This window comes from Nyctibius grandis, chromosome 5, assembly GCF_013368605.1.
Source record: "Nyctibius grandis isolate bNycGra1 chromosome 5, bNycGra1.pri, whole genome shotgun sequence".
NCBI lineage: Eukaryota > Metazoa > Chordata > Aves > Nyctibiiformes > Nyctibiidae > Nyctibius > Nyctibius grandis.
The window spans coordinates 1,227,715-1,249,477 of NC_090662.1; the positions used below are offsets into that span (position 1 = coordinate 1,227,715).

Here is a 21,763-nt window from a genome sequence, read left to right on the forward strand (position 1 = left end):
GGGGCTGGGGTGGTGCTGAGCCCCTCATCCATGGGGCTGGGGTGGTGCTGAGCCCCCTATCCATGGGGCTGGGGTGGTGCTGAGCCCCCCATCCATGGGGCGGATGTGGGGCTGAGCCCCCCATTTATGGGACTGAGGTGGTGCTGAGCCCCCTTCTGTGGGGCTGAGCCCCCATCCATGGGGCTGGGGTGGTGCTGAGCCCCCCATCCATGGGGCTGGGGTGGTGCTGAGCACCCATCCGTGGGGCCGGGGTGGTGCTGAGCCCCCATCCATGGGGCAGGGGTGGTGCTGAGCCCCCATCCGTGGGGCCGGGGTGGTGCTGAGCCCCCATCCGTGGGGCTGGAGTGGTTCTGAGCCCCCATCCGTGGGGCCGGGGTGGTGCTGAGCCCCCTTCTATGGGGCTGGGGTGGTGCTGAGCACCCATCTGTGGGGCTGAGCCCCCCATTTATGGGACTGAGCCTCCTTCTGTGGGGCTGAGCGCCCATCCATAGGGCAGGGGTGGTGCTGAGTGCCCATCCATGGGGCTGGGGTGGTGCTGAGCCCCCATCGGTGGGGCTGGGGTGGTGCTGAGCCCCCCATCCATGGGGCTGAGCTCCCATCCATGGGGCCGGGGTGGTGCTGAGCCCCCATCCGTGGGGCTGGGGTGGTGCTGAGCCCCCCATCCGTGGGGCTGGGGTGGTGCTGAGCCCCCATCCATGGGGCCGGGGTGGTGCTGAGCCCCCCATCCGTGGGGCTGGGATGGTTCTGAGCCCCCCACCCATGGGGCTGGGGTGGTGCTGAGCCCCCAGGGTGGCAGTTTGGGGTACGAAGGGCCCGATTCTGCGCAGCCAGCGGGTGGGTGTAACCGAGTTTATTGAGTGGCCGGATCCTGCGCGGCGGCACCGGAGAAACTAAACCAACGGGGGGGGCGGGTAACCACGGGGCTAATTAGTGTCTGAGCTCGTTAGCGCCAGGGCAGCGCTCCCAAGCCCTTGGGGGGCCGGCGGGGGCTTCCCCGGTGTCCCCCGTCCTGCGCCGCGCGTTCGGGGGGAAAAAAGGCACTTTTGGGGCCGCCGGCAGCGGGAATCTGGTTGATTAACGGGGGCTCGTTAATTAGGGGGAGGCCCCGCGGGCGTGCTCACCTCTGGCTTTAGTTTTCCCTTCAGCCCCGTCGTTTTCTGCCTTATTAGTTTGGTTTTTTTCTTAATTATTTTAATTTTAAAATTAAAAAAAATTGGTTTTTCCTTAATTAATTTTTAAATTAAAAAAAAAATTGGTTTTCCTTAATTATTTTCATTTTTAAATTAAAAAAAATTGTTTGTCCTTAATTATTTTCATTTTAAAATTAAAAAAAAATTGTTTTTCCTTGATTATTTTAATTTTAAAATTAAAAGAAAAGTTTTTCCTTAATTATTTTCATTTTAAAATTAAAAAAAAATTGGTTTTCCTTAATTATTTTAATTTAAAAATTAAAAAAAAGTTTTTCCTTATTTTCATTTTAAAATTAAAAAAAATTGTTTTTCCTTGATTATTTTAATTTTAAAATTTAAAAAAATTGTTTTTCCTTAATTATTTTCATTTTAAAATAAGAAAAAATTGTTTGTCCTTAATTATTTTAATTTAAAAATTAAAAAAAAGGTTTTCCTTATTTTCATTTTAAAATTAAAAAAAATTGTTTTTCCTTGATTATTTTAATTTTAAAATTTAAAAAAATTGTTTTTCCTTAATTATTTTCATTTTAAAATAAGAAAAAATTGTTTGTCCTTAATTATTTTAATTTTAAAATAAAAAAAAATTGGTTTTTCCTTAAAATTAAAATAATTAAAATTTTTTAAAAAATGGTTTTCCTTAATTATTTTCACTTTAAAATTAAAAAAATTGTTTTTCCTTAATTATTTTAATTTTAAAATGAAAAAAAAATTGTTTTTCCTTAATTATTTTACTTTTAAAATGAAAACCAAATTGTTTTTCCTTAATTATTTTAATTTTAAAATGAAAAAAAAATTGTTTTTCCTTAATTATTTTAATTTTAAAATGAAAACCAAATTGTTTTTCCTTAATTATTTTAATTTTTAAATGAAAAAAATTGGTTTTCCTTAATTATTTTAATTTTAAAATTTAAAAAAAATTGTTTTTCCTTAATTACTTTCATTTTAAAATGAAAAAAATTGGTTTTCCTTAATTATTTTAATTTTAAAATAAAAAAAAATTTTTGTCCTTACTTATTTTAACTTTAATTTAAAAAAAAAAGTTTTTCCTTAATTATTTTAATTTTAAAATTAAAAAAAAATTGGTTTTCCTTAATTATTTGAATTTTAAAATTTAAAAAAAATTGTTTTTCCCTAATTATTTTAATTTTTAAATAAAAAAATTGGTTTTCCTTAATAATTTTAATTTTTAAATAAAAAAAATTGGTTTTCCTTAATTATTTTCATTTTAAAATGAAAAAAAAAATTGTTTTTCCTTAATTATTTTAATTTTTCAAGGCCCCGGGGCTGAGTGTGGGTGAATACAGAGGGGCGAGGGAGGCAGGGTGAGGGGGGGGGTGTCGGCCCCCATTTTTTCCCTTCCCAAAAATGACTATAAAAATAAAAAAGGGAATTTGGGAAGAGCATAAAACGGGTGTAAATTAAAAAAAACCCACCGTAGTGTCACGAAAAGGTGGAAAAAAAAAAGGAGAAGCACAATCAAAAGGACGGGAGGAGAGGTGGGGGGTGGTGGTTCACCTCAGCGCCTGGAATCAGTCTCAGCAGCGGCAAAAATTCCGACGATCATCCCAGAAATGGGAAAAAATAAATTATAGTGGGAGGCAAGGGGCGGCCGCGGCCCTCAGAACTCGTCGTGCCGCACCAAGGCCTCGCCGAAGTCCGTGGCCTGGCTGCCCACGAACAGGTCGTACTTCTCCACGATCTCCTCCTTGCTCAGCTTGCCGTCCTGCGGGAGCGGAGACACCGATTAAACCGATATCAAACCGGTATCAAACCGATATCAAACCAATATTAAACCGATATCAAACCCATGTTTGATGCTGGATGACACCAAAGTGGCCATACTGGCATGGAGTGAGACCTGCCCAGGCTGGAGAGCTGGGGAAGAGGAACCTCATGAAGTTCAACCAACACAAGTGTAGGGTCCTGCACCTGGGGAGGAATAACCCCCTGCACCAGGACAGGCTGGGGCTGATCTACTGGAGAGCAGCTCTGCAGAGAAGGACCTGGGGGTTCTGGGGGACAACAAGTTCCCCACAAGCCAACAATGTGCCCTTGTGGCCAGGAAGGCCAATGGTGTCCTGGGGTGCGTGAGGAAGAGTGTGGGCAGCAGGTCGAGGGAGGTTCTCCTGCCCCTCTACACGGCCCTGGTGAGGCCACATCTGGAGTAACTGTGTGCAGTTCTGGGCCCCCCAGTTCAAGACAGACCAGGAGCTACTGGAGAGAGTCCAGCGGAGGGGTACGGAGATGGTCAGAGGGCTGGAGCATCTCTGCTCCGAGGAGAGGAGAGGAAGAGAAGAGAAGAGAAGAGAAGAGAAGAGAAGAGAAGAGAAGAGAAGAGAAGAGAAGAGAAGAGAAGAGAAGAGAAGAGAAGAGAAGGAGAGGAGAAGAAGAGGAGAAGAGAAGAAGAGGTGGAGGAGAAGAAGAGAAGAAGAACCCCACCTGGACAGGACCCTGTGCGACGTGCTCTGGGTGACCCTGCTTGGGCAGGGGTTGGGCTGGATGATCTCCAGAGGCCCCTCCCAACCCCAACCCTTCTGGGATTCTGAGGTCCCCCTCCCCGTTCTGTGTTGTCCCCACCTTGTTCTGGTCGGACTCGTAGACGAGGTGCCGCGCCTCCGCCTCGGCGTGGTCGTAGTCGGACGGGAGGATCCAATCTTTGGTCTCTTCTTTGTCCATTTTGCCGTCGCGGTTTTTGTCGCGGAACTCGACGAACTGTTCCCGTTCCGTCTTGACCCACTCGGGCTCCTCGGCGTCGCCGTCGCGGCTGTACATGTCACCTGGGGAAGGGGACATGTGGGCTCCGTCCCCACCGCAAAGCCATGACGCCAAGACCCCTCCATGAGCGCTCCCCCTTCAAGGATTAACATCAAACCTCTTGATTTCCCCTAAATTCACCCCAAAATCTTTGAAGCGCGGCTTGAAATGGGTCTGGAGAAGCAGGTGGCCTTCCTGCCCCATGATTTTGGACATGGAAGGGGACCGTGAGGGGAGCTGAGGTGGTGGCCTCTCACCTATGTACTCTTCCAGGTCAATGAAGCCGTCCCCGTTCTTGTCGATGTCCTCCATGGTCTCCTGCAAGGAGAAGACAGTGGTGGGCCGGACTCGGAGCAATTCCACCCCGCAGTGAGCTCCTCACCAGGCCTGGTCCACCCCCAGCAACGCCCAAAAGGACATTTTGTGCTCCAGGGATGACCCTCTCCACCCAGAACCATCCCCGATCCACGACCTCCTCGAGGCCGTCCCGCTGCAGCACCATTTCTGGTGAACCACCCACATTTCCAACCCTCTCCACCCATTTCTTCACCGTAAACGTCACCATCTCGCCCGAGACCACCAGTCGCAGAGGACCCACCTGCACGACTATGTCCTTCATGTAATCATACTCCTCAGGGTGCAGAAAGGCGGTGAACTCTTCCTTGGTGGCGGTCAAGTCTCCATCCTTGTCAGCCATCTTGAAGCGTCGTTCATCTCGCACCATCATCTGTTTATAATTAAATCCATCGTCGGGGTCCGGGTCATCTGGGCAGAAGAGAAGAAGCAGTTGCCCCAAGGTCAGTTTGGGCAGGGGGGAGATGCCCCATGGTCACCACCAACCCAACCTCAACTTCCTCAACTCAACCTCAACCCAACCTCAACCTCACAACGTCAACCCAACCTCAACCTCCTCAACTCAACCTCAACCTCCTAAACTTAATCTCAACCGAACCTCAACCCAACTTCAGCCTCAACCCAACTTCACCTCCTCAACTTCAACTTCAACTTCAGCCTCAACCTCCTCAAATCAATCTCAACCCAACCTCAACCTCCTCAACTTCAACCTCAACCTCCTCAACTCGATCTCAACCCAACCTCAACCTCCTCAACTTCAACCTCAATCTCCTCAAATCAATCTCAACCCAACCTCAACCTCCTCAACTTCAACCTCAACCCAACCTCAACCTCCTCAACTCAATCTCAACCCAACCTCAACCTCCTCAAATCAATCTCAACCCAACCTCAACCTTCTCAACTTCAACCTCAACCTCCTCAACTTCAACCTCAACCCAATCTCAAAACAACCTCAACCTCCTCAACTCAATCTCAACCCAACCTCAACCTCCTCAACTCAATCTCAACTCAACCTCAACCCAACTTCAACCTCAACCTCCCAACGCTTTGCCACGGCAGCCTGAATTTTAGTTTTTGGCGGCCGTTGTGTCTCTCCTGCACCTCCTCTGCCAGAAGGAAGAGGAAGAGGAGCTGACAGCAGCCGTGGGATACCAGCATTCCCAGGGAAGATGACAGGGATCAGGGGTTTTTTGGCCGGCGCGGGCCCCGAGGCTCAGCCCAAGCTATTTCTGGAGGAGAATGTGTAAGAGGACACCGCTCTCCGCTGCCGGGGCGGCTTCAAAGCCAGCGAAACACCAGCCAGTGCCCGCCGCAGCGGGAATATCTGGGGCACATATGGCTGCTCGATATAGCTACGCCAACAGCTATAGATAAGCTCGGGGACACCGAAGGTGGCCTCATTCATCAGCCTATAGAAAAATATCGATAAGAGGAGGACGTAGCTGAACCCTCAAGGAGGGGGGAAGCGAAGGGAGAGTCAGGCTCGGTCTAAAAAAAGGCTCCCACCCTTCTCTGTTTACAGCCAGGACAAAAGGCCGGGGATTAAGCAGCTCTAAACCAGCCCCGGTGCCGGCCAACTATTAAATAGAAGACGGTAAGATTTTATTTTAAGTCACCTCTAGGGCACAATTAAGCTTCAAGTTTCCTATTCTAGCCCCGAGCTTTCACCTTGGGAAGCTCGGCGAGAGCAAACGGCCTCAGGATGGGCCACGACTCGTGGCGAGGGGAAAAAAGCGATTTATTTTAATACAGGTGATTGGGCTGAGTGGCTTTCAGGAGGTTAAACCAGGTGGCAAGGAGGTTTAGGTCAGATATTAGGAATAATTTCTTCATGGAAAGGGTTGTCAAGCACTGGCACAGGCTGCCCAGGGCAGAGGTGGAGTCACCGTCCCTGGAGGGATTTAAAAGCTGTGTAGATGTGGTGCTGAGGGACATGGGTTAGTGGTGGGCTGGGCAGTGCTGGGTCAACAGTTGGACTCGATCTTAAAGGTCTTCTCCAAGCCACACGGTTCTATTCTAAGGAGCAGCGAGCTGAGCAAGCTCAACAAGGGTTAAACCCACCCCAAAACGCTCCCGTGGTTTAGTCCCTGACCTCGGTGGCATAAAGCGAAACACAGCCTCAAGCTTGGCCAGGGGAGGGTCAGGTTGGACATTAGGAAGCATTTCTTCTCAGCAAGGGTCATTAGCCATTGGAAGGGGCTGCCCAGGGAGGTGGTGGAGTCACCATCTCTGGAGGGGTTTAAGAAAAGCCTGGACATGGCACTTAGTGCCCTGGTCTAGTTGCCATGGTGGTGTCAGGGCAATGGTTGGACTCGATGAGCCCAGAGGGCTCTTCCAACCTGGTTGATTCTGTAATTCTGTGACTAACGCCGTGCTGAAGCTTGAAAAAATCCACCCCACATTTCATTTTGATGACAAAAAGTGAGTGCTTTTTTTTGTAAACCCTCAGTAGGGTGGTGCCTCAGCTCCCACGCGCCGGGAGAGGGATGGTCTTAACTCGCTCAAGGGCTCGGCCGGCCTCTTGGCCACGCGTCAAGCTCTCCAGAGACGTTTCCAGAGGCATTTCCAACGGAGAGGGGAGAAAGGAGAAGGGAGGGGAGGGTCTGGTGGAAGGGAGGAGAATATTTAAGCAGAAAAGAGTTGGGGAAAAGGAATTCCTGGGGGAAAAGGAGCAGGGAGGCAAGGCAGGGCTCTGCTGGGTTGAGCCTGGCTGCGGGGGGGCTCAGGATCCTCTCCCAGCGTTGGGGAAGGACAAAAGGACGTGGGAGCTGCGCTGGGAGAGGCCTTATCGGGATCTGCTGAAGGTCCCAGCTCAGGCTGGGGGGATCTTCACGGCATATCGGCCACCACGGGGGCCAGGCGCTCCCCTATTGTCAATTAGGCTGGAGAAAAGGTTTTCTCATTAAGGTTTTTCTTCTCATTAAGGTTTTTTTTCCCATTAAGGTTTTTTTTCTCATTAAGGTTTCTATTTCTCATTAAGGTGTTTTTTTTTTCTCATTATGTTTGGGCTTTTTTTTTAAATATTCTACCCCTGCAAGTCATAAATCCCACTCCAAAAAGTGCAATAAAAGCCTCCCTAGGACCTCTTCTCCCCCCTTCCAGGCTGGATTTAAGTCTAAGCTTTCTGTAGATCTCAGTAATTCCACTCTTAATGGAAGCTTAGGAAGACCTGCCCCAGCCTTGAGGGGGTCTGGGAAGCTTGGGAAGAGCTGCCCCAGCCTTGAGGGGGTCTGGGAAGCTTAGGGAGACCTGCCCCAGCCTTGAGGGCATCTGGGAAGCTTAGGAAGAGCTGCCCCAGCCTTGAGGGCATCTGGGAAGCTTAGGAAGAGCTGCCCCAGCCCTGGGGGGGTCAGGGAAGCTTGGAAAGACCTGCCCCAGCCTTGAGGGGGTCTGGGAAGCTTAGGAAGACCTGCCCCAGCTCTGGGAAGCTTGGGAAGACCTGCCCCAGCCTTGAGGGGGTCTGGGAAGCTCAGGAAGACCTGCCCCAGCCTTGAGGGGGTCTGGGAAGCTCAGGAAGACCTGCCCCAGCCTTGAGGGGGTCTGGGAAGCTCAAGAAGACCTGCCCCAGCCTTGGGGGGACTGGGAAGCTTGGGAAGACCTGCCCCAGGCCTGAGGGGACTGGGAAGCTTGTGAAGACCTGCCCCAGCCCTGGGGGGGGGTCTGGGAAGCTTAGGGAGACCTGCCCCAGCCTTGGGGGGACTGGGAAGCTTGGGAAGACCTGCCCCAGGCCTGGGGGGGGTCTGGGAAGCTTGGGAAGAGCTGCCCCAGCCTTGAGGGCATCTGGGAAGCTTAGGAAGACCTGAGGGGGTTTGGGGGTGGGGGTGATTTCCCCAGCCACTGGCACAGCAAACTTCCATCCTCCTCCAGCTTTAAGTCACTCTTTTAAAAAAGAAGCCGCGAGGGGAGACGGATGAGGCAGGAGCGAGAGGCTCCATACGTTCCGCAGAGCATTTGACTATCTTTGGAAAGATTTAGTAAATTAAAACTTTATTTCATGCTTTGGAGCTGGAGCTCATCACACCATATATGTCCTCGTGCCAGGAGGCGGGACCAGTTGGCAGAGGAACTGGTTTTCTTCTAACGCCTTAACCCCCGCAGAGCTGCTGACCTCACCCCCTCGGGGTGTTTTCGCTGCTGACCTGCCTTAGGGGCCAAAAAAACCTCCAAGCTCTGGGGTCTAAAGCTACTGCCAGGAGAAGTGGAGAAAGCGAGGGCTTGGGGGAGTGATTAAAAGGCTCTTTGCTAACGATCTAGGGTGTAGGCACCCAGGAAACGTGGCTTCTCCAGCCACACGTTGGTCGGGGTCTTTCTGTGGGTACCAAGTGCTGGAAAAGCAGAAGCTAGAAGGCAAGAACACCCATCACCCCCCGTGCCTTTAACCCCGGCGTGGCCCACGACGGGGTTTGGAGCTAATTTGCACCATGAAGCACATCAATAAAGCAGAGTTACGAAGCTGCACCTCGAGGTTGGGTTCTTCCCCTTATTTTTTGCCCCTCATTAACTCCATCGCAAGGTAAATTCAGAGAAGACCTTTTTTTTGTGGAAATCTGAGGCTTTGGGGGTGCTCTGCTCCACGGTACCTCTGCTTTATTGATTAGAGCCCACCACCAGCCGGGCCACCTCGCCCCTTACCGAGGTAAGTGCCATATGTCACGTTCCTGTACTCATCCCAGGAGATAAATCCATCTTGGTTCATGTCAAACTCCTGCCACTGCCGTTCCACACTGTCATACACGTATTTCTTCTGGGCCTTCTTAATCCAGGCTTTCAGCTCCCCCTCCGTCACAAACCCATCCTTATCCGTGTCTATCTTAGCTACAATCATTCTACAAAAACAAAACAGCAAGTTTCAAGCGCCGGCTCCGCCAAGTCGTGATCCCGAGAGTCGAGACCTACCTAAGATGTAGCCGTAGGTGGCATTTTTATACTCCTCCCAAGAAATGAGGCCGTCCTCATTGAGGTCGTGCCCTTTCCACTGCCGCTCTACGTCCTCGTATATCCAGCGCTTTTGTGCAAACTTAATCCAGTCTTTCAGCTCTTCCACTGTTACAAACCCGTCTTTGTCTTCGTCTATTTTACTTACAATCTTTCTGTAGGAAATGCAGAAAAATCCAGCAAAAGTTAAGGGAAATAAGGTTCTACCGGGCAGAGCACGTGGAACCCCTGGCGGGTTATTCCCCTGCAAGTCGTGGTGGTTATGGCCAGGTCCTGGCAATGTGACCTCAGACGGCTTGTCCTTAAAACCAACGTGGGGTTTAGCCACCAAAACACTGGCTTACTCACTCTTGGGCCATTTAGGTTTGGTTTTCTTCAGGAATCTTGTGTCTTAAGAGGAAAACATTTTGTCTTAGACCTTGGGTGTGCATCTGCCCATCTCGACAGGGCCCCGCACTTCAAGGAAGATGTTGAGGTGTTGGAGCGAGTGCAGAGGAGGGCGACCAAGCTGGGGAAGGGTCTGGAGGGTCTGAGCTGCGAGGAACGGCTGAGGGAGCTGGGGGTGTTTAGCCTGGAGAAGAGGAGGCTCAGAGGTGACCTTAGTGCAGTCTACAACTACCTGAAGGGAGGTTGTAGCGGGGTGGGAGTCGGCCTCTTCTCCCAGGCAACCAGCGCTAGGACAAGAGGACACAGCCTCAAGCTTGGCCAGGGGAGGGTCAGGTTGGACATTAGGAAGCATTTCTTCTCAGCAAGGGTCATTAGCCATTGGAAGGGGCTGCCCAGGGAGGTGCTGGAGTCACCATCTCTGGAGGGGTTGAAGAAAAGCCTGGCCATGGCACTTAGTGCCCTGGTCTAGTTGCCATGGTGGTGTCAGGGCAATGGTTGGACTCGATGATCCCAGAGGGCTCTTCCAGCCTGACTGATTCTGGGATTCTGTGTCATTAGACCCTGGCAAACACCCTGGCGTGCCCCTGCCCACCTCGGCAGCGCCGGGAGTTAAGCACGGACACGTACTTCACGTGGGACGCTCGGTGAACGGACACAAAGCCTGAGCCTTGGCTTGTTGGCACGCCCGAGCCCAGCAACGGCAGAGCGAACCCTCGCAGGACAGCGACGAGGAGCTGACGTCGGGTCCCTCCCGAGGCCGCTGCCCACCCCCTTTACCGAGGGAGAAACCGGAGCCGCGCGGTTCGCGCAGCCCGGCGCGAGGCCGCGTGCCTGCTTGTATTTTTAGCAGCAGCTGTGAAGCAAAGCCGCCGGGAGGAATGCAGAGATCCATAGGCAGATGCACGCGAGCCCCGGGGAGGGGAATGCAGGGCAGGCAGCGGGGAGCTGGGCTGGTTCAGCCGCGCCGGTCCTCCTCCTGAGTTACTCCTAGGAGCAGCGGTGTGGGCAGGACGCGGGGCAGGCACGGCGCACGCTGCGGCTCAGCGCTGGGAGCTCTCGCCTTCGTGCTCACCCCGGCAGCGCCGGGTGATCAAAGCCAGGGCCAACAGCCCCAAATCACCACCAGATTATTAAATTAAATCCCCAGAATATCGATGTGAAGCAAAACATCCAGCGCAAACCCACCCCAGCGGAGGGTGGAGCCCCCCCTGCATCTCTCTCCCAGGTTTTGGTGTCCCCTAATTGCTTTTCAAAAGCAAACCCATGATTTCTTCCGTGCAGCACAAAGGACGTTCCTCAAAATGAAAAGCTGACTAGATAGTGGGGATAAGACCGGGAAAAACAATGTGCTTTTCTTCTAGGAGAGTCCTTCTAGGAGAGTCTTTCAGCTCGATGCCATGCTTTACCCGTGGCAGACAGCAGCTTGCAGATTATGAAATGTTAGGGGTTGGAAGGGACCTCTGGAGATCATCAAGTCCAACCCCCTGCCAGAGCAGGCCCAATCTAGGGCAGGTCACACAGGAACGCATCCAGACGGGGCTTGAAAGTCTCCAGAGAAGGAGACTCCACACCCTCTCTGGGGAGCCTGTGCCAGGGCTCTGTAACCCTTACAGTAAAGAAGATCTTCCTCATGTTGAGGTTGAACTTCCCGTGCTCCGGCTTGCATCCATTGCCCCTTGGCCTGTCGCAGGACACAAGTGACAAGAGGTTGCCCCGTTCCTCTTGACACCCAGCCCTCATCTATTTATCCACATTAATCACATCCCCTCTCAGTCTTCTCTTCTCCAGACTAAACAGCCCCAGGTCTCCCAACCTTTCCTCACAAGGTAGGTGTTCTAGTCCCTTCATCATCCTCATAGCCCTCCACTGGACTCTCTCCAGTAGATCTCTGTCCCTCTTGAACTGGGGAGCCCAGAACTGAACGCAATACTCCAGGTGAGGTCTCAGCAGAGGAGAGTAGAGGGGGAGGAGGACCTCCCTCGATCTGCTGGACACACTCTTAATGCACCCCAGAATCACTCAGGTTGGAAGAGCCCTCTGGGCTCATCGAGTCCAACCATTGCCCTGACACCACCATGGCAACTAGACCAGGGCACTAAGTGCCATGGCCAGTCTTGTCTTAAACCCCTCCAGAGATGGTGACTCCACCACCTCTCTGGGCAGCCCCTTCCAGTGTCTAATGACCCCTTCTGAGAATCTGTGATTCTGTGGGTCCCATCAGGAATTTCCCCAGCTGCTTCGACCATAAAACCTGAACCACCTCAGCCTTAATAAAAAGGTTTCTGTGCCACCAAGCCCCAGAACGAAGGGTTGGAGCCTGCACGGGGGTGACTTTTCCAGGAAAGATTTCTAGGTGGGGCAGCAGAAGTTCAGAGGTTTAATTAGAGACGTTTAATTGCGTTAAGTTAAACTCTGTCCCCACCCGGGGCCAGCTCGGTGCCATCAGGGACACTTAAGCAGCTCCTAAACCTCTGCCTTCAGCTGGCTCAGTGGCTTAGTGCCAAAACCAGATGCTCACAGGCTGGTTTCCCAGAGCAGAAACCACAAAAACCCTTAAGTTTTGATAAAAAAAAACCAAAACACATCGTTTTTGTCATGTAAAAGCTCCCTCTGTGCGGGGAGGGGGTGGCAGGGGCACCAGATGTTTGGTGAAGGTTGGCAGCTGGAGTTCACAGGCTGCTTTATTTTCCTCCCCCCGCTAACAGGGAAGCAAGAGGATCCTGTTTGCTCAGGATTGTCAGGAAAAGCAGCAGAGCCTTCCCCAAATTCAGTGGATTTTAAAGAAAAACAAGGTAAGGCACAGGGGATGCTGTCCTCAAAATCCTGGTGACCCCAAAAAAATACAAGAGCCATATGGAAAGTGAGCCAGGACACAGGGAGCCAGGGCTCTCTCCCAGAAAACTGGGTCCTTTTCCCAGGCCAGAAAAGCACAACGTCCATTAAAAAATCATTTACATAACGAGGCGTTCAGAACGAGTTTATCAAACCAGCTCGGGAAAGTGTGATGAATTTGCCTCTGCCCATAAAAAAATAGCAAAGCTGGTTTATGTCAAGGGCGAGAACGGTTTGAAACGGCCTCGTTAAAACATCCGAGTGGAAACTCTTACCCAGCCCCGCTCCTGCTGCCAGCTCTTTCCAGCAGATAACTCAGCAGAACAATGAAATTAAAGTGGAGCCGTGACAAAGCCTACGGGGTCAGGAAAACAGCGCGGGGGGCGGGGGGATTCCTGCTCTCTGCAGCTGGAGCTGCACGTTCCCTGCGCCTTCACTCCTAAAATAATCAAGAGATTCTCCCCCAACTCTTTCCCTCAGAAAAAAGCCACCCTGCTCGGCTCGTTGTGCTGTTTGCAGACCGATGAGGGCCGTGCTGTGCTGGATCCAAAGGGTTTTTCTAGCTTAAAGAGTCCCCAGGGGGGAAAAAAATACCTCACGCGCCAGCCTCCTGCAGAGACGCCCTTACAGCAGACGTGGCGCTGCCTTTATGGAGGAAGAGTGTGGGCAGCAGGTCAAGGGAGGTTCTGCTCCTCTACACTGCCCTGGTGAGGCAGGTTGGACATGAGGAAGCATTTCTTCTCAGAAAGGGTCATTAGACACTGGAAGGGGCTGCCCAGGGAGGTGGTGGAGTCACCATCTCTGGAGGGGTTTAAGAAAAGCCTGGCCATGGCACTTAGTGCCCTGGTCTAGTTGCCATGGTGGTGTCAGGGCAATGGTTGGACTCGATGATCCCAGAGGTCTCTGCCAACCCGATTGATTCTGGGATTCTGGCCACACCTGGAGTAACTGTGGGCAGTTCTGGGCCCCCCAGTTCAAGACAGACCAGGAGCTACTGGAGAGAGTCCAGCGGAGGGTACGGAGATGGTCAGAGGGCTGGAGCATCTCTGCTGCGAGAAGAGGCTGAGGGAGCTGGGGCTGTTCAGCTGGAGAAGAGCAGACTGAGGGGGGATCTTATCAATGAAAGAGGGGAGATTTAGATTAGATCTTAGGAAGAAACTCTTCCCTGTGAGGGTGGTGAGACCCTGGCCCAGGTTGCCCAGAGAAGCTGTGGCTGCCCCCTCCCTGGCAGTGTTCAAGGCCAGGTTGGATGGGGCTGGGAGCAACCTGGTCTGGTGGAAGGTGTCCCTGCTCGTGGCAGGGGCGTTGGAACTGGATGGGCTTTAAGGTCCCTTCCAACCCAAACCAGTCTGTGATTCTATGATAAATACCTTAGGGGTGGATGTCAAGGGGATGGGGCCAGACTCTTCTCAGTGGTGCCCAGTGACAGGACAAGGGGCAACGGGCACAAGCTGAAACACGGGAAGTTCCATCTGAATATGAGGAGGAACTTCTTTGGTGTGAGGGTGCCAGAGCCCTGGCACAGGCTGCCCAGGGAGGGGGGGGAGTCTCCTTCTCTGGAGATATTCAAACCCACCTGGACACAGCCCTGTGCGACGTGCTCTGGGTGACCCTGCTTTGGGCTGGATGATCTCCAGAGGTGCCTCCCAACCCCAACCAGGCTGGGATTCTGAGGGCAAACCGCTGGCGGAGAGGCCTGCGGTTACCTCCTACCGACCACAACGAGTCAGTCCTTCAACCTGACATCTTGAGGAGGGTTCCCAAGGCCAAGCTCACCCAGGAGGTGTCAGGTGGGAGCGTGGCCCTCAAGAGACTCTGAAAAAAAGCCTGGTCAGGGCTGAACCTCCGAAGGTTTAAGCTTCTCTAAACCCAGCGTGAACAACTGTGCCGGCAGCTGCCGCCGCAGACACAAAGGCAGGGGCTGTAGAGCCGAGGAGCCCAGACCGGGGCTGACCATCCCCTGCTGCCACGTCTGCAGGTGGCAGGGGAGGCCGAGCCACGGAGCAGAAGGGAGTTGTCAAGAGCTGCTCTGTTTTTTTGCTAATGTGGGGCTCCACGCAGCAACCAGCTGCTCTTCGACTGCGGAGAAGAACGTGGCAAGAAAATGCCAGTAATCCCCTGGGTTGTCAGACCGTAGAGCAGCAAAAGACGCTTATTTTCATGTCTACTTGGTGGTTTTGGGGAGTATTTGGTGCTTAACAGCCAGCACACAGGGTTGGACTGACTCAAGGTGACCTTGCAGGCTGAGAGCGAAGAGAAGAGCAGCGAGAACTGCCCAGACATTGTGTAATTGTGTGTCAGTCGCTACATTTCAGCTGCCACTGCCTTAAAAATGACATTTCAAAGGTTTTAGGTGAGGCTCCCTCTGCCCCCTGAGGTGCAAGAGGACGTATGTGAGCGCTGGGGGGTGTTTACACCCAGTGCAACGCGCTGTGGGTTCGTTCTCTCTTAATTAGGTTTTCATTTGGGCTCTTTTCCTTACCCGAGTCTCTCCTTGCTCTCCTCCGGCGTGAGCTGGTCGAAGGTTTTGGCCTCGTCGGCGCCCAGGAAAGCGTCGTGGTCGTAGTCGAAGCTCTGAGCGTCGTCGTGGACCTTGTCGCTGAGCTGCGGGTCGTGGTGGACGCGGTCCTTCTTCTCGGTGGGTTTGCTCGAGATGCAGAGCACGGAGAGAGAGAGGCACAGGAGGAGCTGGGGGAGGGTCATGGTGGCTCGGATGCACCTGGGGGAGGGCGAGAGGAGGGGGAGTGAGGAGCTCGCGCTGCCACGGGCTGGTCCCAGGGTCACAGACCAGGAGTCTGACACCAGAACAGCGAGAGCTGATGGATTAGTACAGATTATCTGGGCAAGGTGATTAGTTAATACAGATTATATGGCTAAAGTGATGAGTTAATGCAGATTATCTGGTAAAGTGATGAATTAATACAGATTACCCAGGCAAAGTGATGAGTTAATGCAGATTAACTGGGCAAAGTGATGAGTTAATGCAGATTAACTGGGCAAAGTGATGAGTTAATGCAGATTAACTGGGCAAAGTGATGAGTTAATGCAGATTAACTGGGCAAAGTGATGAGTTAATGCAGATTAACTGGGCAAAGTGATGAGTTAATGCAGATTAACTGGGCAAAGTGATGAATTAACACAGATTACCCATGCAAAGTGATGAATTAACACAGATTACCCAGGGGAAAGTGATTAGTTAATGCATATTATCTGGGTAAAGTGATGAGTTAATGTAGATTACCAGGGAAAGGTGATAAATTAATGCAGATTAGCCATGAGTTAATGCAGGTTATCTGGGCAAAGCGATGAGTTAATGCAGATTATCTGGGCAAAGCGATGAGTTAATGTAGATTACCTGGGAAAGGTGATAAATTAATGCAGATTAGCCATGCAAAATCATGAGTTAATGCAGGTTATCTGGGCAAAGCGAGGAGTTAACGCAGGTTATCTGGGCACAGCCATGAGTTAACGCAGATTATCTGGGCACAGCCATGAGTTAACGCAGATTATCTGGGCACAGCCATGAGTTAACGCAGATTATCTGGGCACAGCCATGAGTTAATGCAGATTATCGGGGCAAAGCGAGGAGTTAATGCAGATTACCCGGGCAAAGTGATGAACTGATGTGGATTACCCAGGCAAAATCATGAGTTAATGCAGATTACCCAGTAAAGTGATGAACTAATCCAGATTACCCAAAGTGATGAGTTAACGCAGATTACCTGGGCAAGGTGATGAATTAACGTGGATTACCCAGTCAAAATCATGAGTTAACACAGATTATCTGGGTAAAGTGATGAATTAATACAGATTACCTGGGCAAAGTGAGGAGTTAATACAGATTACCTGGGCAAAGTGAGGAGTTAATACAGATTATCTGGGCAAAGTGATGAACTAATGCAGATTACCCAGGCAAAGTGATAAATTAATGCAATTACTTGGGCAAAGTGATGAATTAACACAGATTACCCAGGCAAAGACATGAATTAACATAGATTATCTGGGCACAGCGATCTTTGAGCTCGCAGAAACCCCCTCACCGCCCCACCAGAGCAGCTCCCTCGCACGAGCCCCAGCCCAGCCCCTCCGAGCGACAACTGCTGGCCCAGGAATGCCAAGGATGCGTGGCAAACAGGCGTGGCCGATCGCCCGGGCCGCGGCCCCTGCCAAGCTGGTGGCCAGCCACGCCGGCTGCCCTCTGCTCTCACATCCTCCTGCCCCATTCCCTCCCCGAAGAACCCTCCTGCCCAGTGAGGGATCTCGTCCACACGCCAGCCAGGACCTCTCGTGGGGATGGAACCTCACCCACACCTATTTCACCATTAACTCCAGTCCCACTGGACTTGCTACACCCATCTGGAACCCAGCTCCAGGTGTTGGGACACATGAAAGATGCTCAGGACGTGGAGGTTCATCACCCAAAGAATCACAGAGTCAACGAGGTTGGAAGAGCCCTCGGGATCATCGAGTCCAACCATTGCCCTGACACCACCATGGCAACTAGACCAGGGCACTAAGTGCCATGTCCAGGCTTTTCTTAAGCCCCTCCAGAGATGGGGACTCCACCACCTCCCTGGGCAGCCCCTTCCAATGCCTAATGACCCTTGCTGAGAAGAAATGCTTCCTAATGTCCAACCTGAACCTCCCCTGGCCAAGCTTGAGGCTGTGTCCTCTTGTCCTAGCGCTGGTTGCCTGGGAGAAGAGGCCGACTCCCACTGCGCTACACCCTCCCTTCAGGTAGTTGTAGACTGCACTAAGGTCACCTCTGAGCCTCCTCTTCTCCAGGCTAAACACCCCCAGCTCCCTCAGCCGTTCCTCGTAGGTCAGACCCTCCAGACCCTTCCCCAGCTTGGTCGCCCTCCTCTGGACTCGCTCCAACACCTCAACATCTCTCTTGAAGTGTGTGGGGTTGTTGTGGCCCAAGTGTCAGACCCGGCACTTGTTCTTGTTGAACCTCACGCCGTTGGTCTCGGCCCATCGATCCAACCTGTCCAGACCCCTCTGCAGACCCTTCCTACCCTCCAGCAGAGGGTCTGAGTGGAAAACGCCGGAAAAAAAGCACGAGAGTCCTACTCTGCAATCCAACCGGGCGCTCAGAAGTATTCCCCATCCTTTAATCTGGATTCCCCATCTCTTTAATCTGGATTTAAAAGCAAGCAGCTAACGTATTTACGCTTCGGCACACTGTCCTGCCTTACTCTCCCCACGCAGACAGAGCTCCATCTGCGTGAAAAAGTTCATCAAATTAAATTTTACCGCATAGAAACCAGAAGTTAAAGAGTCCGTGTGGCTAAAATTACTTGCAGGGGTTAGAAAGGAGTAGCAGGAGAGGGGAAAAAAAACGTTCTAATAGAGTAAAACAAGAGGGAGAGTTCCCTGCCTGAAGGGTTACTCAGGAGTTGGTGAGCATCTCCACTGATGTCAGGTGTGTGCTGGAAGCTGATCATAGAATCCCAGACTGGTTTGGGTTGGAAGGGACCTTAAAGCCCATCTAGTTCCAACCCCCTGCCACGGGCAGGGACACCTTCCACCAGACCAGGTTGCTCCAAGCCCCATCCAACCTGCCCTTGAACACTGCCAGGGAGGGGGCAGCCACAGCTGCTCTGGGCAACCTGGGCCAGGCTCTCACCACCCTCACACCAAAGAATTTCTTCCTCAGATCTCATCTCAATCTCCCCTCTTTCAGTTTAAAACCGTTCCCCTCATCCTGTCACTTCATGCCCTTGTAAAAAGCCCCTCTCTGCTTTCCTGTAGCCCCTTCAGGTACTGGAAGGTGCTAGAAGGTCTCCCCGCAGCCTTCTCTTCTCCAGGCTGAACAGCCCCAGCTCTCTCAGCCTGTCTCCAGAGCAGAGGGGCTCCAGCCCTCGGAGCATCTCCGTGGCCTCCTCTGGACTCGCTCCAACAGCTCCGTGTCCTTCTTCTGTTGGGGGCCCCAGAGCTGGACGCAGCACTGCAGGGGGGTCTCCCGAGAGCGGAGCAGAGGGGCAGAATCCCCTCCCTGACCTGCTGGCCACGCTGCTGGGGATGCAGCCCAGCACACGGTTGGCTTTCTGGGCTGCCAGCGCACGTTGCCGGCTCACGTTGAGCTTCTCGTCACCCATCACCCCCGAGTCCTTCTCCTCAGGGCTGCTCTCAGTCCATTCTCCGCCCAGCCTGGATTTGTGCTTGGGATCACGGAGGAGCAAAGCCTTGAGCACTGAGGATGGCAGCGCTGGCAGGGCCAAGCTGTCCTTCCCATCTCCAGCAACCTGAGCTCAAGCAAAGGCTGAGAAGCCAAACCCCGAGGAGGGGAAACCACTGCAGAAAAAACAAACACCCCACCAAAAAGAGGAGTCCCACTGCCACGACCACATCCACGACTGAATCCCTTCCCCATCTTCTTACAGACCACGGCGGCAGGATTTCAGCGCTCTCCCAAAAAACCTGCCCACCCCAGAGCAAACCTCCCGTGTATCCCTGGGACTGAAGCACGGGGTGACCCAGAATGGGTGTAAAAACCTTGATTTTTATCTCCAGTGTCCACACAAAGCGGCCGGGAGCCGTTGGGAGGTGATGGAAAGGGGCAACCTGACCTCCAACGCGTACCTTGGCACCACGCCGGGTGCCAGGGAGGCGACGAGCTTTACCTTGGTGGGTAAAGATGCTGCTCTCGTGCTCAGTGGGACAAAAAAAACCCACAAACCAACAATTATTCATCAATAATTCACATCAGGAGCACATTCTGCTGACCAACATCTGCTCCACCAACAGGATTGACCCCCCAATGATCCTTAGAGCTCAGAGTTTTGGAAAAAATAAGGCGTTGAGCTTGATTTATGTGCTCCTCTCTTCTCTCCTCATGAGAAAACCACAAACCGCGACGGGAAGGGACGTTGGCAACAGTTGTGTGTTCTCCGAAATAAAAGGGTCTGGGCGGTGAACCACGGGGAAGTCGGAAGCAGCAATTAGGGGTGGGGAGTGGGGAGATATTCCTGCAAAATTGGGGTCTCCTGGAACCTCAGGCTGGTGGAGGAATGGGGGATTCCGGGTGGTTTTTGTAGCTGGAGCACCTCTGCTGTGGAGACAGGCTGAGAGTTGGGGTTGTTCAGCCTGGAGAAGGCTCCAGGGAGACCTTCTAGCACCTTCCAGTGCCTGAAGGGGCTACAGGAAAGTGGAAGAGGGGCTTTTGACAAGGGCTGGAGTGACAGGATGAGGGGGAACGGTTTTAAACTGAGAGAGGGGAGATTGAGATGAGATGTGAGGAAGAAATTCTTTGCTGTGAGGGTGGTGAGAGCCTGGCCCAGGTTGCCCAGAGAAGCTGTGGCTGCCCCCTCCCTGGCAGTGTTCAAGGCCAGGTTGGATGGGGCTGGGAGCAACCTGGTCTGGTGGAAGGTGTCCCTGCCTGTGGCAGGGGGTTGGAACTAGATGGGCTTTAAGGTCCCTTCCAACCCAAACCAGTCTGGGATTCGATGATATCGAGGGAGAAACTCAGGATTCTGCGACAGGTTTGGTTTTTGCAGCGATACTCATGGCAGAGCGACAGCCAGGAACCCCTTTGGCACCACGTTTCCTGCCTGGCTTCACAGAAAGAAACCTAATTTGCTGAAATTTGGGAATTAGTCGCTATTTTGGCTTTGAATTAACGCCTGGGGCTGCCAGGTAAACCTGGTCCTCACCCACAGATGGAAGAGGAGGGGGTCACCTCCACGTGCCACTGAGAGCTCGGTGTTACAACGGGGGGTGACGGTGACAAACTGTGGCTGAGGGTGGCAAAAGGGCCTTGATTTGTGTGGATAACAGGATGACGTTGAGCACCAGGGTTGGTTTGGGCTCATTAACGTGTCTGTCTTGATGAGCGATCGCCAACGTTAATGGTGCCAATGGAGGACTCGGCGCTCTGCTCCCCGAGGCCTGTGTGATCTTATCAGGAGCTTAAACAATGGGCAAGAAAGAAGCAATTTATGCCCCAAAAACAAACATTCACCAATATAGAAAGAACCTGAACACTCAGGTTTTCACTGAGAGTTAATTAAGAGGCAGAGGGAGTTTTGGGGACCCCTCCTTGCCCCAGGGGTCTCCCAGCACCAGTCACCTTGCAGACAGTTATCCCCGGTGCAGGATGTGGCCCAGGCTGGACGAGGCCTGATGGAGGGACAAGCACCGGGGCCCTGGTACCACCCCCGGGCCAAGGAAGGGCCTTTAAGATCACCAAGTCCACCCGTTACCCCAGCACTGCCAAGGCCACCACTAACCCATGTCCCTCAGCACCACATCTACACGGCTTTTAAATCCCCCCAGGGATGGGGACTCCACCACTGCCCTGGGCAGCCTGTGCCAGCGCTTGACAACCCTTTTGGGGAAGAAATTGTCCCTGATCTCCAATCTAAACCTCCCCTGGGGCAACTTGAGGCCGGTTCCTCTCGTCCCATCGCTTGTTCCCTGGGAGAAGAGACCGACCCCCCCTCGCTACACCCTCCTTTCAGGCAGTTGTAGAGAGCGAGAAGGTGTCCCCTCAGCCTCCTTTTCTCCAGGCTAAACCCCCCCAGGTCCCTCAGCCGCTCCCATCACACTTGTGCTCCAGACCCTTCCCCAGCCCCGTTGCCCTTCTCTGGACTCGCTCCAGCACCTCAAGGTCTTTCTTGTCGTGAGGGGCCCAGAACTGCACCCAGGATTCGAGGTGCGGCCTCACCAGTGCCGAGTCCAGAGGGACGATCCCTGCCCTGGTCCTGCTGGCCACACTAGTGCTGGTACAAGCCAGGATGCTGGTGGCCTTCTTGGCCACCTGGGCACACCGCTGGCTCATATTCAGCTGCCATCGACCGACACCCCCAGGACGGTGGCTCCTTCCCCCGGGAATAAGGCAGCCTCGGAGCCGCCCGTTCCCAGGGATGCTGCGGAGCCCCGACCTGCACGGGGCGGGGAAGGAAGCGGCTGCCCCCGCTCCCTCCGCACCCGCCGGGGCACGGGGCCGTTACACACCACGGCACCGGAGCCGCCGCGGCCTCGACGCGCATACCCGGCGATGCAGCCCCAACGCGAACGGGTCCGGTCACGGCGGACACTGCGATGCTGCTCCCCCGCCCCGCCACCACGTTCCCATGGCGACCAGGCCCGGGGCTCCCGAGGCCCAGCCCCGCCGGTGCCACGTTACCGCTCCCGGACCAACGCGGCTGCCCCCTCCCCGGGGCCGCCCCCGCCGCCGCCGGCGGGCGCAGGGCCCCTCCCGCCCCGCCAGGCCCGGCCCGTCCCTCACCGTCACCGGGAGCCGCCGCCGCCGCCCGCTCCCCTCAGCCGCTCCGCCGACCGGAAGTAGGCTCCGCGCCACGCCGCAC

The 21,763-nt window shown here is 53.0% G+C and overlaps 1 protein-coding gene across 2 annotated transcripts; it reads right to left on the minus strand.

Moving 5' to 3' along the window:
• Nucleotides 1–2,278: 2,278 nt before the first annotated feature.
• Nucleotides 2,279–21,763, minus strand: CALU (calumenin). Of its 2 annotated transcripts, none has more exons than XM_068401519.1 (7): nucleotides 21,685–21,763; nucleotides 14,935–15,171; nucleotides 8,931–9,124; nucleotides 4,543–4,709; nucleotides 4,202–4,262; nucleotides 3,768–3,967; nucleotides 2,279–2,913 (listed from the first exon to the last, which is right to left on the minus strand). In XM_068401519.1, exons 2-7 carry the CDS (start codon nucleotides 15,153–15,155, stop codon nucleotides 2,809–2,811), a joined length of 948 nt encoding a protein of 315 aa, XP_068257620.1. In that variant the 5' UTR covers nucleotides 15,156–15,171; nucleotides 21,685–21,763; the 3' UTR covers nucleotides 2,279–2,808. The 2 variants fall into 2 exon arrangements, with proteins under 2 accessions (XP_068257620.1, XP_068257621.1); XM_068401520.1 differs by lacking the exon at nucleotides 8,931–9,124 and adding an exon at nucleotides 9,195–9,388.

Bases quoted from the DNA above. Each gene is read 5' to 3' on its own strand.
- CALU (XM_068401519.1), bottom strand. From the start codon at position 15,155: ATGACCCTCCCCCAGCTCCTCCTGTGCCTCTCTCTCTCCGTGCTCTGC. The intron at 4,263-4,542 runs GTGGGTCCTCTG...TTCTCCTTGCAG, and splicing joins TGAAGGACATAGTCGTGCAG to GAGACCATGGAGGACATCGA. The intron at 2,914-3,767 runs GTGGGGACAACA...CCGCTCCCGCAG, and splicing joins ACGAGTCCGACCAGAACAAG to GACGGCAAGCTGAGCAAGGA.